At 27.0% G+C, this 15193-nt stretch overlaps 2 protein-coding genes across 2 annotated transcripts; one reads left to right on the forward strand and one right to left on the reverse strand.

Annotated features, from left to right (window-relative positions):
- Positions 1-377: 377 nt before the first annotated feature.
- On the forward strand, positions 378-6261 carry LOC112599073. The gene is made up of 7 exons (XM_025345793.1): positions 378-1453; positions 3383-3538; positions 3687-3863; positions 4580-4947; positions 5016-5241; positions 5592-5983; positions 6063-6261. The coding sequence occupies exons 1-7, from the start codon at positions 1084-1086 to the stop codon at positions 6219-6221; spliced, it is 1848 nt and encodes a 615-aa protein (XP_025201578.1). The 5' UTR covers positions 378-1083; the 3' UTR covers positions 6222-6261.
- Positions 6262-8194: 1933 nt separating this feature from the next.
- Positions 8195-10843, reverse strand: LOC112599113. The gene is made up of 2 exons (XM_025345865.1): positions 10592-10843; positions 8195-8628 (listed from the first exon to the last, which is right to left on the reverse strand). The coding sequence occupies exons 1-2, from the start codon at positions 10798-10800 to the stop codon at positions 8307-8309; spliced, it is 531 nt and encodes a 176-aa protein (XP_025201650.1). The 5' UTR covers positions 10801-10843; the 3' UTR covers positions 8195-8306.
- Between the last annotated feature and the right edge of the window lie 4350 nt (positions 10844-15193).

Genomic DNA, 15193 nt, shown 5'->3' on the forward strand with positions numbered 1-15193 from the left:
CCCCCCCCCCAAAAAAAAAATTAATATGTGGATATTGATCAATACTTTTGCACAAAACTAAAGCCGTGTATTAAAGAATAAAGATATAACACAAAAAAGACAAAATTCTGGGTTTTTTTTTTTTAATTTTGTCCTGTATAGTTTAGGGCCTTTACGAAAAAATTTTACACGGCCTCTAAGAATCTAGTCCCGTCTCTAAGTAGGTATTATACTAAATATATGAAATTGAACTACTTTTCCCGAAAACAAATAGAAAAAGAAAAAGATATAAGCAACTTAAGTTAATTTCAAATAAGTTTAAATTTTTAAATCCAAAATTTAATATTCATAAAAATACCAACTTAGAACGCAAAATCAATTAGGTATATGTATTTATTTAGGTTTTTTTGATTCTTTTATTGTATTTTGCGTTTCTTGGCTCCCACCACTTATAAGTCATAAAGTACAAAACTAGTTACTACTTACTACGAACTGCGGTCTGCGACCGACAAAGGTTTAGATATTTCTTGATCTTGACGGTACTCCCGTTCTATTTAATACCATTTTTATACTCGCTTTAGGTCCGTTTAAGCTGTTCGTTGGTTGTTCGATCGTTCAATTTAATAATACGATTTTTATTATTTATGCTATGCTGCTATTGTATATCGTTTTTTAAAACTGACCGTGGAGCATAGGTCATTATTTCACTGAGTATTCCGTAATCGCGAATGTCGTTTTTTGGAATTTATTCGTACTCCGTAGTTACAAATGTGAAGGTCCAATGGCTTACCTCCATAGTCTACACTACCTATAACCATGGCCATGTTTCAAATAATACCATTTATCAGTTTATGGTTAACCCATCTGACTGCGATAAGCTGCACTCGTGTTTTGTCTTTCAAATTCCTTTTAACTGTCGCTAGCAGTTAACAATCAATATTGTTATCGTGGTTTATCTCATCGCAGTCCCGTACATACGTGTCTTCAGTCTTGAACTCGGTGATGACTGATGAACGTTGAATGGCGGACTTCGTGATTGTCTAGAGTCTAGACCAGACTAGGTTAGGATTATCTTGTCTATCGGACTTCACAGCTGTGAGTATAATGGAGCTCGACAGTGACTCAGAGCCTAGTGAAGTTGTGGAGTATGAGGGTTACACGTACGAAAAAAAATGGACGGGTGAAATCGGTAATTGGGCGATATGGAAGTGCGCGAAACGTGGCTGCACCGGACAAATGGCCACGACTGCTGTTCGGACAAAACGGTGGCGACGGAAGCGGATCGCTGTGTTCCGAGATATCTCCTGCAATCGACTTACAGCGTTTGTACCTCGACGACCACATAATCACCCGCCTCAGTCAGTGAAAGGTAAAGAAAAATCTAGACAGATTGAGACAAAAGCTGACATAGTCAAACCGAAGCCGACGCCTTCGTCCTTTACTACGAGCCTAATGAACCCAACGACTGTTTCAAGTGAGTGGAGTGTTGATGATTTGTTTGGACTGTGTATTTTTTTTCATTGATGGATCAACAATTTTTGTCTATGAATCAAATCTTATCGAGGTCATTTGTAATATATTTTATGAATAACGTCTGTATGAGGGTATTACATATTAATTGTTTTGTGAACATGATAATATTATTGTTATTATTGTTATTAATCAATTGTTATTAGATTTTAATTTTCAAGTTATAAGGATTTTTGTTGTCTTAATATATATTTTGTTTATCTAACGATAACCTGTATTTAAATAGCTACTACCATATTATTTGAGGTTTTGACTAGCCTAAAATTGAAATTTTGATATTGGCCATTAGGTTTTAGTAAGATAAGTGTTAAGAGCAATTACTAAATATGATTTTGCTTTTTGTTTTCATTTTGCATGTTGCTGATTGATAAATAAATGAAAAACTTGGTTCCACACTTTAGTCGTTGATACATATTTCTTGTTTTATAAAATATATATTAAATAAAATTCAATGGGAGAAAAGTAGGTTAGTTTATAGCTAATATTTCAATATATTTTATGGAATTAAAAAATTAAAATTTAATAGAGTTTGACGCCTTACAATTTAAACCTAATTTTATTGAGTTAATAAATTAGATATGAGATCTCTAGATGACTTGAAATTTAAATTGCAGTGTAAGTATTATAATAATCAATATTAAAATTACTTATTATTTATGAATTATGACAACTTGTGAAGAGATTATTGTTATATACTGTATGCTGTTGAAAAATTAACTGAGTGCATCTTTTATATTTGACATACCAAACATCCACCAATACCATTATAAGTGATAACTATTAATATTACTTCCACTGGAATTTCTATAATATTTAATAGCTATTTGTATATTTTTCTTAATTTATTACTATTGACATTATCTAGGTATGTTTAAAATTGTTTCACTTTTTAATAACTATTTTTATTAATTATCATAGAACTAGAGGTTTAGTATAAATAACAAATTACAGAATAATAACTTATTTTTAATAGTTGTACCAAGGATTGTACTCATATCCCTTGTTATTTTTTATCATATTAACATATTAACATAGTTTAATACACTCATGAAAATTTGAAATTTATCTAGAATTTACATTGTACGTTTAACAATTTTTCTATAGTTAGGTATTAGTTTATTTATAATTATATTACATATTATTTATTTATTGATTTTATATACTAATTTCAAAAGTAAAATTGTTCATCTTATCTTACAAACAATATTAACACGTTGACTGCCACATGACCATTGGCAGTCATTCAATAGGTATTTGTTATACGCCAGGAAATATTTTTCAATGTTTTCCAAATTTGTATATACTATATATTTAAAAAAAAAATGGATTATAACTACCTATGCCAAAATAATTGTAATAATTCCTGCTACGCCACAGTCCTTATTTTGGTGCATTATTGTAGTGCAATAGAAAAGATAATAATATAAAACTAAATTAATTTATGGTCGCCAGCGGTTATGTGGTGTGGTAATATTCACAAATGTATAAAATTTGAGAATTACAGATGACCGCCAGCAGTCATTGTGTTAATAAATGTTTAAAATAATAAGAATGTTTTTGTGGACAGTACCGAAAGAAAACTATTAAATAAAATGTATGCACTTATTTACCCACCAAATATTTCAAAGGTCTAGTGTTTCTAGTTTCTGAAAAATACATTTTTAGTACAAATCCCTTTTTGAATCTTTGATAATGAATGCACTTTATATGCCATATCTGATTGCTTAATCAGTGAATAGTCAGCTAACCATTTGTTTTTGTTTAGATCTGTAAAAACTTCACTTAATGTATAGTATATTTTTTTGTTAGAAATGATAAAATTTGATAATAAATTTGTACCCATCACAAAATTCTAAGATATGTTTTGTTTCAGGTTTTGAAGGTTTAAATAAAATTGATACATTTCATCCATCTGAAACAAAATCATTACATTCACTTACTGATGTTGAAAATATCAATTCCATTAATCTTGATAATCTGTCAAAAAATATAGAAACTATCGAACAGAATGTGACTATTTTTGATGATGGTAAAAATAATTGCACAATATTATAATAATTTATAAAATATATATCTATTTTTCATTGAAAGTTGTTGTATATTTAATTTGTATTGAAACTAGAAGATAATTTTTAGTTTCTAATTAAATAGATTATATAATAGACTATAATTTACAGTTATCAAAATGTCAAATATTAATGATAAAAAAGAATTTAAAGTAGTCAAGCCTGTTAGTCTTATTGATCACAATGAAAATTCAGAAGAAATATGTTTTAAAGATATAAGTGTTACTGTTGATGTTACTAATACTATCGAAAATGTAGAAAAAAATGAAGTTATGCAAATTAAACATGGTAAGTTTTGATATTATGTATTGACTTAGTATTAATGCTTTATATATTTATCGGTTTTTTTTTAGTAGTATAAGAACTAATTAGCTGTAAACAAATTGTGTCACTTAAAAAAAAAAAAAAGGTAGAAATTATAAACCTCTTACAAGATAAAGATATTGCTTTGTAACAATAATTTATCTGTGTTTATATTTTTTTTTCATATTATTTAAAATACTCGATTAAGCAATTTTTTTTATGCTTGTAATTGTATTATTTTTTTTGTTGCTTAGAATAGTGTTTTCCAATTTTTTTGATGTGGTAATATTTTTTTAGAATCTTAGCATTTTCTTCTAAAAGACATTAAAAATAAAATTCTAGTTTTATTGTTTTCTGTAAGAGGTACAACTAACTAGCATAATTATACCTTTAATTTAATATTTTAATCATGTAACATGCTTTTGACCTGTTAAAATAGTTTCATGATCAACATTTGGGTTACAATTCATAGGTTGGGAAACACCATATAACCATATATGTTCTTTCTATTTATCTTCTCTCTATAGTAGTATCTCCTTTTTATTTATGCTAATAACTTATGATTTTGTGTTATTTGTATAACATTTTCAATTTAGTAAGTTATTTTTTTTTTTAAACATATTTCATGTTATATAATTTAAATTTAGATGTAAATCCATTAAACTTTTATTCTTAACTTATTTTTATTTATTTTTTCTTAGATCATTCAGATATGTCTTCTCAAAATAAAAATGAGGAAATTCTATGTAATGTATGTCAAACATTTTTTGATGTATGCTTTTATAATCAACATATTCAAACTACTGAACACTTAACTGCATGTGAAGAATATTTTAAAGACCGTATTGATTTTGAAAATTATAGAATATTTTCATGTTCTATTAGTGTTACTATAGAAGAGTTTTTTAAATCTATCAAGTTAGATTTTGCCATTTTAGTGAACCATCTACTTTTAAAGCACAATGCACTTGTGATAGATATATGTTTTTTTGCACTTTTTCATGAAGACAGCTTGAATGTAGAAAACAAAAATATTGCTGAAGTAAAATATTTTAATGCATATAATAAGGTATATTTATTTTTACATTATTTTTTGATTTATCAATAATCAGGTTTTATATTACTTTAATATTTTAGAAATTGACCAAAAACACTGATGTATATGAGCTGTACGAGGATATTGTGAATTCATTTTCATTTCAAAGTGATGCTCTGAGAACTTCAGAAAATAGTTGGACTCTAGAAGAAACACTTTATGTAGAAATAACTATAGTAAAAAAGTTATTTGAAAATGAAATTGCATCAAAATCACTTAGTGAGACCAGTCATAATAGTAAAATGAATGATAATCACATTAATACAGGTAATCTTAAATTAATGTTTCCATAAATAAATTACGCTAAACAATTATTTTATAAGAATAAAAATTAATTTTTTTAAAATTATATTTGGTTCTACAAGTAATTTTAACGTTCATTAAACTATTTAGATCAGAAAGAAAGAAACATGAAATGTGTTGGTTTTGTAGTGATGATTTTTTGTTAATTCCTATTTATTTATACTCTTTAATTGACACTTGTATAAGAAAATAATTCCCAAAAATTGTTTGAAAAATTCATATTGTGTTATTTTACTAGATCTATTGTTTTGGTTCTGTGTATTGGCTTTATATATAAAAAATCAATAGTTTTAATATTTTTTAATTTTTTTTAGATAATCTTCAAAAGACTGAACCCTTGCAGTTGATACGATGTAAACAATGCTGTGTTTATGTAATACAAAAAAATTATGAGTATCATCTAGAGACAACTGCACATAAAATATCACTAAGTTATTTAAAGAATGAAAGAATACAAATAAATGGTGTTCAATGTGACAATCAGTTTTTAAGTTGTCGAATACTCTCACCAGAACATATGTCAATTGATCACTTTTTCCAATCAATTGAGTCTGATGTATTGGAGTTAATTGCTAAAGTTATAAAATTTCAAAACAATATGCCAATTAATGTCAATGTAAAAATATTTGGTCTTTATAATCATAAGAGTTTAATGAATAAAATTGATAACTTAGGTGATGTCAAATCTTTTTTATTGAAAAATGAGGTAATTGAAAAACAAAATATGTATTTTAGTCTCCAAGAGTAATATTTAAAACTTAATATTTTAATTATACATTTTTCAGAATTTATCGGAAGTTACGATCTTGCAACTTTGGTTTCAACAAATATCAGATAAATTAAAGTCTCGTCATGAAAACTATTTAAAATCCATGCCCCAATCCTATTATTTAGCTCGTGTTATGTTTTTAGACTTATATTTTCATGAAATATCTAACCTTTAAGAGATTTATCATTAAATATTCTATTTTTATTATTATTTGTTTAGGATAATTTATTTCATAATGTTATTACATTTAAACTATAATTGTTACGTTATTTGTAAAACTTTATATTTAATTGTTTCAATGAATCCGACTGATAAAATAAAAAATGCTTTTATTTATTAATATATTTTTAATTGTATTATTTATTAATTATAATATTATCTTCACTCACTTAATACTTACTCTGTTTTATGCTCCTTAATTACATTGATATTTTACCATTTTTTTTTTTTTTAGGTATGACTTTAATTTAAATTAAAGTAATATGTTGTTTTATTTAAAAGGGATCTTCGTTTTACGAGAGATAAAAAGATAAGTTTAATGGTCATTACTCATTAGGCATAAGCCAATACTATAGAAATATTTAGATGGTTTCTTGCTTATTATTTGGATCATTGTTGCAAATCATATAATTAATATTATGAAATAATAAATAGGTAACAGTCAATGTCATAATCCAGTGGCGGCTCGTGCCTAGGTGTGCAGGTACACGCACACCATATAGATTAATTTAGATATAATAGTAAAAATGTGTAATAATAATGTATACTAATTTATTAATTTTAATACAATATCTGTTAACCTTTAGGTATTTATTATATAAAAAAAAATTAAATTTTAAAAACAAAAACGACAATTCATTATTATTATACTCCTAAAATTTAATCGAGTTATATAACAAATACACATCAATTGGTGTGCACAGTCTGAACACCGCCCGTCAGTGTAAAATACGTTTAGTTATTGAGTGGGGCAATTATATGTGACTTTGGTGTGCAGCTCCTACTGCACACTCGTCAAGCGGTCGCACCCGATAAACACACACACGGTGAAAGATAACGCAACGTATCCAGCGACGCATTGACTTATTCTCAGAGTTATGCCACACTATGCGTTTTGGCGGGTCCGGGTAAAACGCACCCGGTAGACCGGAGAAACATTATTTCTTATCATAGATGTCAGAGCGTTTTGTCAGGACCGGTAGATTCTTGTCGCTGATCGACTGCAACATGTTGCGGTTGGGTGAGATGAGTAAACAAAATACATTATATCATACCGCGCATGACACACTGTCCGTTTTGGCGGTTGTGTTTTTGAATTAAAACAAAAGTAGCCAAACTTACCTGTATTCAGTATTTTTTTTATAATTATTTAAAAATGGTTTTTGATATCGATAAGTTTATATCATGTATTCAGAATAACCCGTCTATTTGGGAAATGGGCAGTACTGAATACATGGACAGGTTTATAAAAGAAAAAAGTTGGCTGAATGTAGGAGAATGCATGTATCCAGATTGGACAGAAAAAATAGAAACTGAAAAAAAAATATAGGTAAGTAGAATATGCTATATTTTAAAAATATTTTTACTAAAGGTAATTTACAATATAATTTCATATTATATTATTAGTAATTATTTTTAATTTATTTAATGTACCTACAAATATACGTAATAAAAATAAAAAAATATTTTTTTTAAAATAAATAACTTATAAGACTTTGTTCTGAAAATCTACGGCACCGGAGCCCATAAAATAGTCGGCAAAGTAATCCCTCACTTCAATACCAACTGAACGAGTTCCTGTTCCACGAGCTTCTATGTCATCCAAGCTATGAGTTTCAGCTTCTTCAAAATTAATTCCGTCTTTTTTACGGACAAAATTATGCAATATACAGCATGCTTTAATGATATTATCAGTAAATTCAGGTTCCACTTGTATGGGAGTATGCAACACCCGCAATTTATTTGCAAAAACTCCGAAAGCACACTCGACTGTGCGCCTTGTTCTACTTAATCGTTAATTAAACACACGTCGAGTATTAGTAAGATTACGTCCTGGATATGGCTTTAATAAATTTATATGTAGGGCGAAAGCTTCATCCCCAACAAAAACGAATGGTTGTGGACTGCTGTCTGTGTTTGGTAAAAGAGTTGGCTCCGGAAGATTAAGTTTTTTTGCATATAACATTTTACCGAATGGACAATCCTTAAATATATTGGAATCCCCTTGTCGACCATAAGATCCGACATCGATTATTATAAATTATAAATTGGTATCGGCTATAGCCATAAGTACAACAGAAAAAAACTTTTTATAATTAAAAAACAATGATCCAGAATTACTAGGATTTTTACATCGGATATGTTTGCCGTCGATAGCGCCTAGGCAATTCGGAAAATTTGTTTTAAGATAGAATACATTCGAGATATCCTGCCAATCATTCATAGTCAGCACAGGCATCTCTTTTGGCTGTAAAACTGTCCACAATGCTTGACAAGTGTCTTTAACTATTATTCCGATTGTACTCCTTTCAACTCGAAAATCAAATTTCAATGCAACAAAACAGGTGCCAGTCGATAAATATCTTAAATGAAAAAAAAAAAAGACAGTTATTTAAACTTTTAGAATACATGTTTAATAAATTATTGATATAGATTTTGATTTCTGAACGATGAATGTATTGATTTTACAATGATGTATATCTTTTTTTTATGGCTATATACACGATAAGCAGTCAAAAACATACTTCAATTTTCAACTTAAAAGTTTCTAATAGTAATTTGGATCTAACTTTAACTTTTATGAGGTCAAAATTTAAAATCGATTTTTTTTTGTTGAATTCAAAACAAAATAACTATGGAAGGTTTTATACATGGAATTTTCATCAAATTTTTAATTAATTAAGCATTTTTTTTTTTTTTTTGTATATACAGATACAAAAAAAGATAAAGATAAAAACACAAATCATTGTAAAATCAAAAAAATCATTACTCCAATAAAAATTTAAAATTAATAACATATCAACAATTATAATAATAGATAAATAATAAAATAATTAGTATATAATATGTAAGTATTTAACAAAATTTAAAATTCTTTTATAAGGTATTAATTTTTATATTAATTATAGTTAAAAAAATGAAAACTAAATGGCGGCATATTCGTGACCATTATTCAAAATTTTTAAACCATGCAAAAAGTGGCGATAGTGCTAAAAAAAGAAAATATGTATACGCAGAATCCCTTTCTATTTTACAACATACAATTCAAAAAAGAAGGTAAAAAAATTTTTTATTCCATATATTTTAACGACTATTTTTCATAATTAACACATAATAAAATTAATAATTATTAATAAGTATTTAGTTATCGGTTTAGGGCTTAGTTAAGTTAGATTGATAACTAAAAAAATGTAAATTTGAAATAAACAAAAATATTATAAAATACAAAATTTAAATTAGTTTTTTAAATGTATATGTTATATTGAAACTTGTTTTTAGTTAGGAAAGTACCTATCTCCCTAAGTTTAAAGAAAAAATTATTGAAAAAGTTTTTAATTTTTAAACTATTTAATATACAAAAAATTATAATTTATTTTATTTTATTTTATTGTAACAATATATAAATAGAACGATGACTAATTTTACTGAAGAACAAGAAGAGCACGAAGAATCAGATTCTTATCTGAATGTCGATACAAATGGGTTTGAAGGGGATGAGACGATAATGCCGACTTCAAATTACAATAAAATTAATAATAAAACTTCAATAAATTTGAAAAAAAAAATCAAATGACACAATTTCAAAGAGCTCTTTTAAATTCGTTATCCGCTTCCTCACCTGAAGAAAACAACGTAAATTCTGATCCAGATAAAGCCTTTTTATTTTCTTTATTACCGAACTATAAAAAATTAAATTGTGACCAAAAAATGGATTTTCGATTACTAACGTTACAATTTTTTTTAAATATTTCTATGCAAACCAAAGAAACTCAATCTACTGTTTTCCAATGTAATCAAACTCCTTCAAATTTACATCGAAGCACTCCATCCTCATCATATTCATTTCAAAATCAATCATTTTCATATTTACCATATAGTCTCCCCGACAATCAATCTGCAGTTACCCTGTCAACTTCTCTATCACAGTACGAAACTTCTTTCAATCCACCGTATTCCCAAATTAACAACCCTTATACCTCTTCTTCTTATCCAATGACTTCCGAGCAATCTGAACGCATTCAAAACAAAGAGAAATACAAATAATATGATTAAAATAAATTGTTAATGTGCAATTTTTTTTTTTATTATTTTTATTATATCTAAGTTAGATATTGAAAGGACTCTTATTATAATATAATTAAATTTGTGTTAAAGATTGTTATGTACATTTATTTTATTATTTTATCATTTTATATTATATCTAAGTCAGATATTGAAAAGGACACTCTTTTAATTCAATTAAATAATTAAAAATTACAACATTTATTGAATTTTTTCTTTCGTAACATAAGAAACTTAATTTATTGTTCATATTGAAATACTTACCTCAAAGTAATTGTAAGGCGTTCTTCAGCACAGATAGGAATACAAAATTTTGTAATACTTTTCCTTATGTGAGGTCTTAGAGTTTCCAATAGCTCATCAAAACTTGAGACTGACATTCGATAATATTCGAAAAAATTTTCTGAGTAACATCTTATATTTTCAAAAAAATGTATAAATAATTGATCGCTCTTTTCTCGATTATTATTCATTGTAGGTACTCAGTATCTCCGTTCTACAGGTTCGTCTAATAAGCCGAATGCCTCAGTTACAGCAATAACTTTAATCCTTTTTTGATTCATTTTTAAACATAACTTATAAATTATATTACCTATGTATAAATTAATATATTGTAAAAGTGTAAAGTTAACAAAATTAAAATATAATATATATAATATATCTATACATTTTTTACTTACTTGTAAAATAATATCAAATTTTTTTGATTTAAAAATATCCAGTGTTTGAATAATATGAATATTGTTTTATGTACCTACCTATTCACTAATGATGGTTAAATTTGTAAGTTAAAAAAAAACAGGTTAATATAAACAGTAGATGTTTTACTGAATAATTTTTAAATTAATCATACGTCTATCTTATAAGACTGTTTGAACTGTTATGGACTTATGGTCCATGAAAATATTGGTGGGAGAAAGCTTTTTTGGTAGGAACAAAGCTGCATAGTGTGACATAATGAATACCGTCCGGTCAAAACGCATCAGTTTTACCCGGACCCGCTAAAACGCATAGTGGTGGCTACACTCTAATTTGTAAACCACCGTTTTTCTATTTTTAATATTTTTTATCATTACTATTGTTGCTATTAAAGTATTATTTCATTTTATCAAATTAAATGATATTAGTTGTCAGTTGTTGTTTGCCAGTGACACTGATTATATTGTGTACTGCAGTTTTCTTTTGCGTTACCCAGGCTATTATTTTATTTTTATTATATTTTAATTATGAATTCGGTTGAGTATCTTTTAGAAAAAAAGTTTTCTTTACATACTCTAAATGAAAAAATTAATAAAAAAACATTAGGAAGGCCTATGCCTGATTTAAAATTAACTCAAGTTATTAAAAAAAAAAAACACTCCAATTTACTCGTACATTTACAAATGACACTTATACAAAATATAATAATTAGTTATGTGGCTGTGATAAAAGAAATGCAGTTTTTTGTTTTCCATGTTTATTATTTGGAGGAGAATTGGTATGGACCAAAACAGGAATGAGAGATTTAAATAGTTTAAATGATCGAATGAAAAAACAGATTTAACTGTTAAACATATGAATAACACTTTAAATTTGGCTACATTGAGTAAAACAAATGTTCTTTCAATGTTAGATAGCGGTTATAGAAGAGGTATTTATTTTGTATAATTTTTAAAACTATCGTCATTAAAATTATTTTTCTTACTTAGGCATTGAGTTAAATAACGAGAAGGTTTCCAACAATCGATATATTTTAAATATCATTATTAATTGCATTCAATTTTGTGGTGCTTTTGAATTAGCATTGAGGGGACACGATGAAAAAGATACATCTTTGAATCCAGGCATTTTTCGTGGTTTAATAAGCTTTAGTGCGGAATTAGATAGCGCATTGAAAGTTCATTTAGAAAAAGCAACCGTATTTAAAGGTACGTCAAAAACTATACAGAATGAGTTATTAAAATGTATGTTAAATATTTGTCAGCAAGAAATATCTTTAGAAATAAAAAAAGCTGATTATTTGTCAATAACAGCTGATGAGACTACTGATGTTAGTGCTATTTTTCAAATGGTTATTATTTATTGGTACATTGTTAAAGATAAAGTTGTAGAGAGGTTTTGGGGATTTTTAAAACTCAAAGCGCACAATGCTGAAGTATTAGCTGAATGTATTAAAGAACAACTTGACCAACATATAGGTAATGAAACTGATAAATTAATTACTCAGACATATAACGGCGCTTTAGTCATGAGTAGAAATATTAACGGAGTTCAGACTAGAATTAAATTAAATTATCCTAATGCTAATTATGTACACTGTTACGCATATCAACTTAATTTAGTTATGGCTAATGCTGCTAAGGAATGTTCGAATCTTTTTTGCCAGTCTAGGAGATTTTTGTTCATTTTTTTCAACGTCATTTCAAAGAACTGTTATATTGGATGAAGTAGTTAAAAAACGTTTACCTAAAGCAGCACCTACAAGGTGGAATTTTCATTCTAGAATAGTTAATACTGTATTTGAATATAGAGAAGAATTAATTATTTGTATTGATAAAATAATTAGTGATGAATCCATTAAATATACACAGACTATTGAACAGGCATCGGGATTAAAAAGAACATTGCTTGATGACGTATTTATTTCTTGGCTTACAGTTTTTCACAGTATCATGCCTCATGTAGGTATATTGTATAATCAACTACAAAAAAGAGAAACTGATTCAACAACTGTGAAAAATAATATTGATAGTTTTATTAAAGAGATCTCCAAAATTAGAAACCAAATGGAAACATTATGTAATAGTAATATTGCACAAAATAATAATAAACAAAAATACAGGGGTGATGAATTGAAACGTGAAGCAATAGAAGTATGTGATAATATATCTCAAATAAAACAAAGCTTTGATTTTACTGGTCATCTAGTTGCTTCTAATTTATTTTTGGCTGATAATTTTGAGAAATATGATGAGCATTTTCCAGAAGATTATTTCAATGAAATAATAAATGTATACCCATATTTTGACAGTAAAAAATTAAAAACTGAATTACAAATAATCTATAGTAGAAATGAGTTTAGAACTATGAGTGGAGCAGTTTCATTACTATCATTTATTATATCTAAAAACCTTACTTGTACATTCAGTGAGAGCATGAAGCTATTAAAAATTATTATTACAATACCTATGTCAACAGCAGAATCAGAAAGGTGTTTTTCTACATTAAATAGAATCAAAACATTTTTACGTAATACAATGCACCAGGAAAGATAATCAGCATTAGCGATGTTATCTGTTGAAAAAAACTTTGTCATGAATATAGCTGATTTCAACAATAAAGTTATAGAACTGTTTGCCTCTTCCAAGGAGAGAAGGCTGGACTTCACATATAAAAATGTTTAGTTTTATTGTTTTTTTGTTATTTTAATATTATTAGTTATGACATGTTGTCTGTTGTGATAATAAATAAAATAATATACTATACCTACATAATATGTAATATAATTTTCTAAAACTATACTTATATAAAAATTAAAAATGCTAATAAATATTTTACTAATTACATTTATATTTTGAACTGATTATTTTTTTGTTTAATCAACTTTTGAAATAATTGCACACCACCTACTTTGTCACCACGAGCCGCCACTGGACATAATCAATCGTGAAAAATAAAATAAAAATACTTTTGTTAAAATATAGTTATTTATATAATAAAATATAATATACATATAAATGTATAATGATAGTTTATGAACCATTATATAATAAAATAATAATTACACAAAGTACACGATATAGCTGGTATGTCCATATAATGTATTTTCGTCAAAATTCACGATCTGGTCGAATTTCACTAGTTTATGAAATGAGTGGTTTCACTATGTGGATGCCACATATAAATTATTATTGTATGGCCGCAATTCGTACGTACCCTTTGTAACCCGGGCCGCAACTCGTACCTTATTTTGGAACTGGGTCGCAACTCACCAACACCGACCAGTTTGAGACCCTTCAACTTACAAAAACAATTAAGTAGAACCTTGATTATCCGAACTAATTGGGACTGCACCTAGTTCGGATACTCAAAAGTTCAGATATTGGAAATTTAAAAAGAAACACAATAAACAAATTTTTTAAACCCAGTTAAATATTTTATGTTACATAATATATGTATTATTGTTACTATTATTGTTATTAGTATTTTATTAGAATTACGTAGATTATATTATTAGAAATAAATTACATACATGGGAACATATTATGTTTATTAAATTTTTCTGACTAAATGATTTTTGAATAATAACCATACTGTTGCCAGTGTGTATTAAATTGATAATATTCAGAATTTAGGGGTTATTGCAACATTAAATCGGCATAGTAAAACAGAGTGGGCTATGAGAAAATATTCAAGAGACGAGAATTCAAATTTCAATTACGTTTAATTTTGTATCATTAATAGTTTTCGTTCTATTATATCCGCTATCCAGCATTTTTAATAGATTGTGCAAACACTGTCAAAAATTGAATCATTTGAATTGTTATTATCTGATAAATAGTATAAATAAGATATTTTATAGAACTGTATTTTTAGATTCACGAGTAGCACCGGTAGTGTATACGACGTTTTTAAAACTCGACAATTTAGTAATACTATTTTCGATTGAAAAATCAATTTCATGGCTACTGGATATCATACGCTTTAATGTATTGCTGTTTGCTTTCAATTTGAAAAATGTCGAGCATCAAATTTTTATGATAGACTCTAAATCCTCTAATTTAAATGAACCAGACGTCAGTGTTGATGTTACCATTTTCTAGAATGCCAACTTTGTACGAATACAACGAACTATATAAATAGGTATAATGATGGTTTTACGACGAG

The sequence above is a fragment of the Melanaphis sacchari genome, unplaced genomic scaffold, assembly GCF_002803265.2.
Source record: "Melanaphis sacchari strain LSU unplaced genomic scaffold, SCAv2.0 Contig4_pilon_pilon, whole genome shotgun sequence".
NCBI lineage: Eukaryota > Metazoa > Arthropoda > Insecta > Hemiptera > Aphididae > Melanaphis > Melanaphis sacchari.

Coding starts and splice junctions, on each gene's coding strand:
- LOC112599073 (XM_025345793.1), top strand. CDS start 1,084: ATGGAGCTCGACAGTGACTCAGAGCCTAGTGAAGTTGTGGAGTATGAG. Junction 1,454..3,382: donor GAACCCAACGACTGTTTCAA/GTGAGTGGAGTG, acceptor GTTTTGTTTCAG/GTTTTGAAGGTTTAAATAAA. Junction 4,948..5,015: donor ATTTTAATGCATATAATAAG/GTATATTTATTT, acceptor TTAATATTTTAG/AAATTGACCAAAAACACTGA.
- LOC112599113 (XM_025345865.1), bottom strand. CDS start 10,800: ATGAATAATAATCGAGAAAAGAGCGATCAATTATTTATACATTTTTTT. Junction 8,629..10,591: donor CGCCTTACAATTACTTTGAG/GTAAGTATTTCA, acceptor TTTTCATTTAAG/ATATTTATCGACTGGCACCT.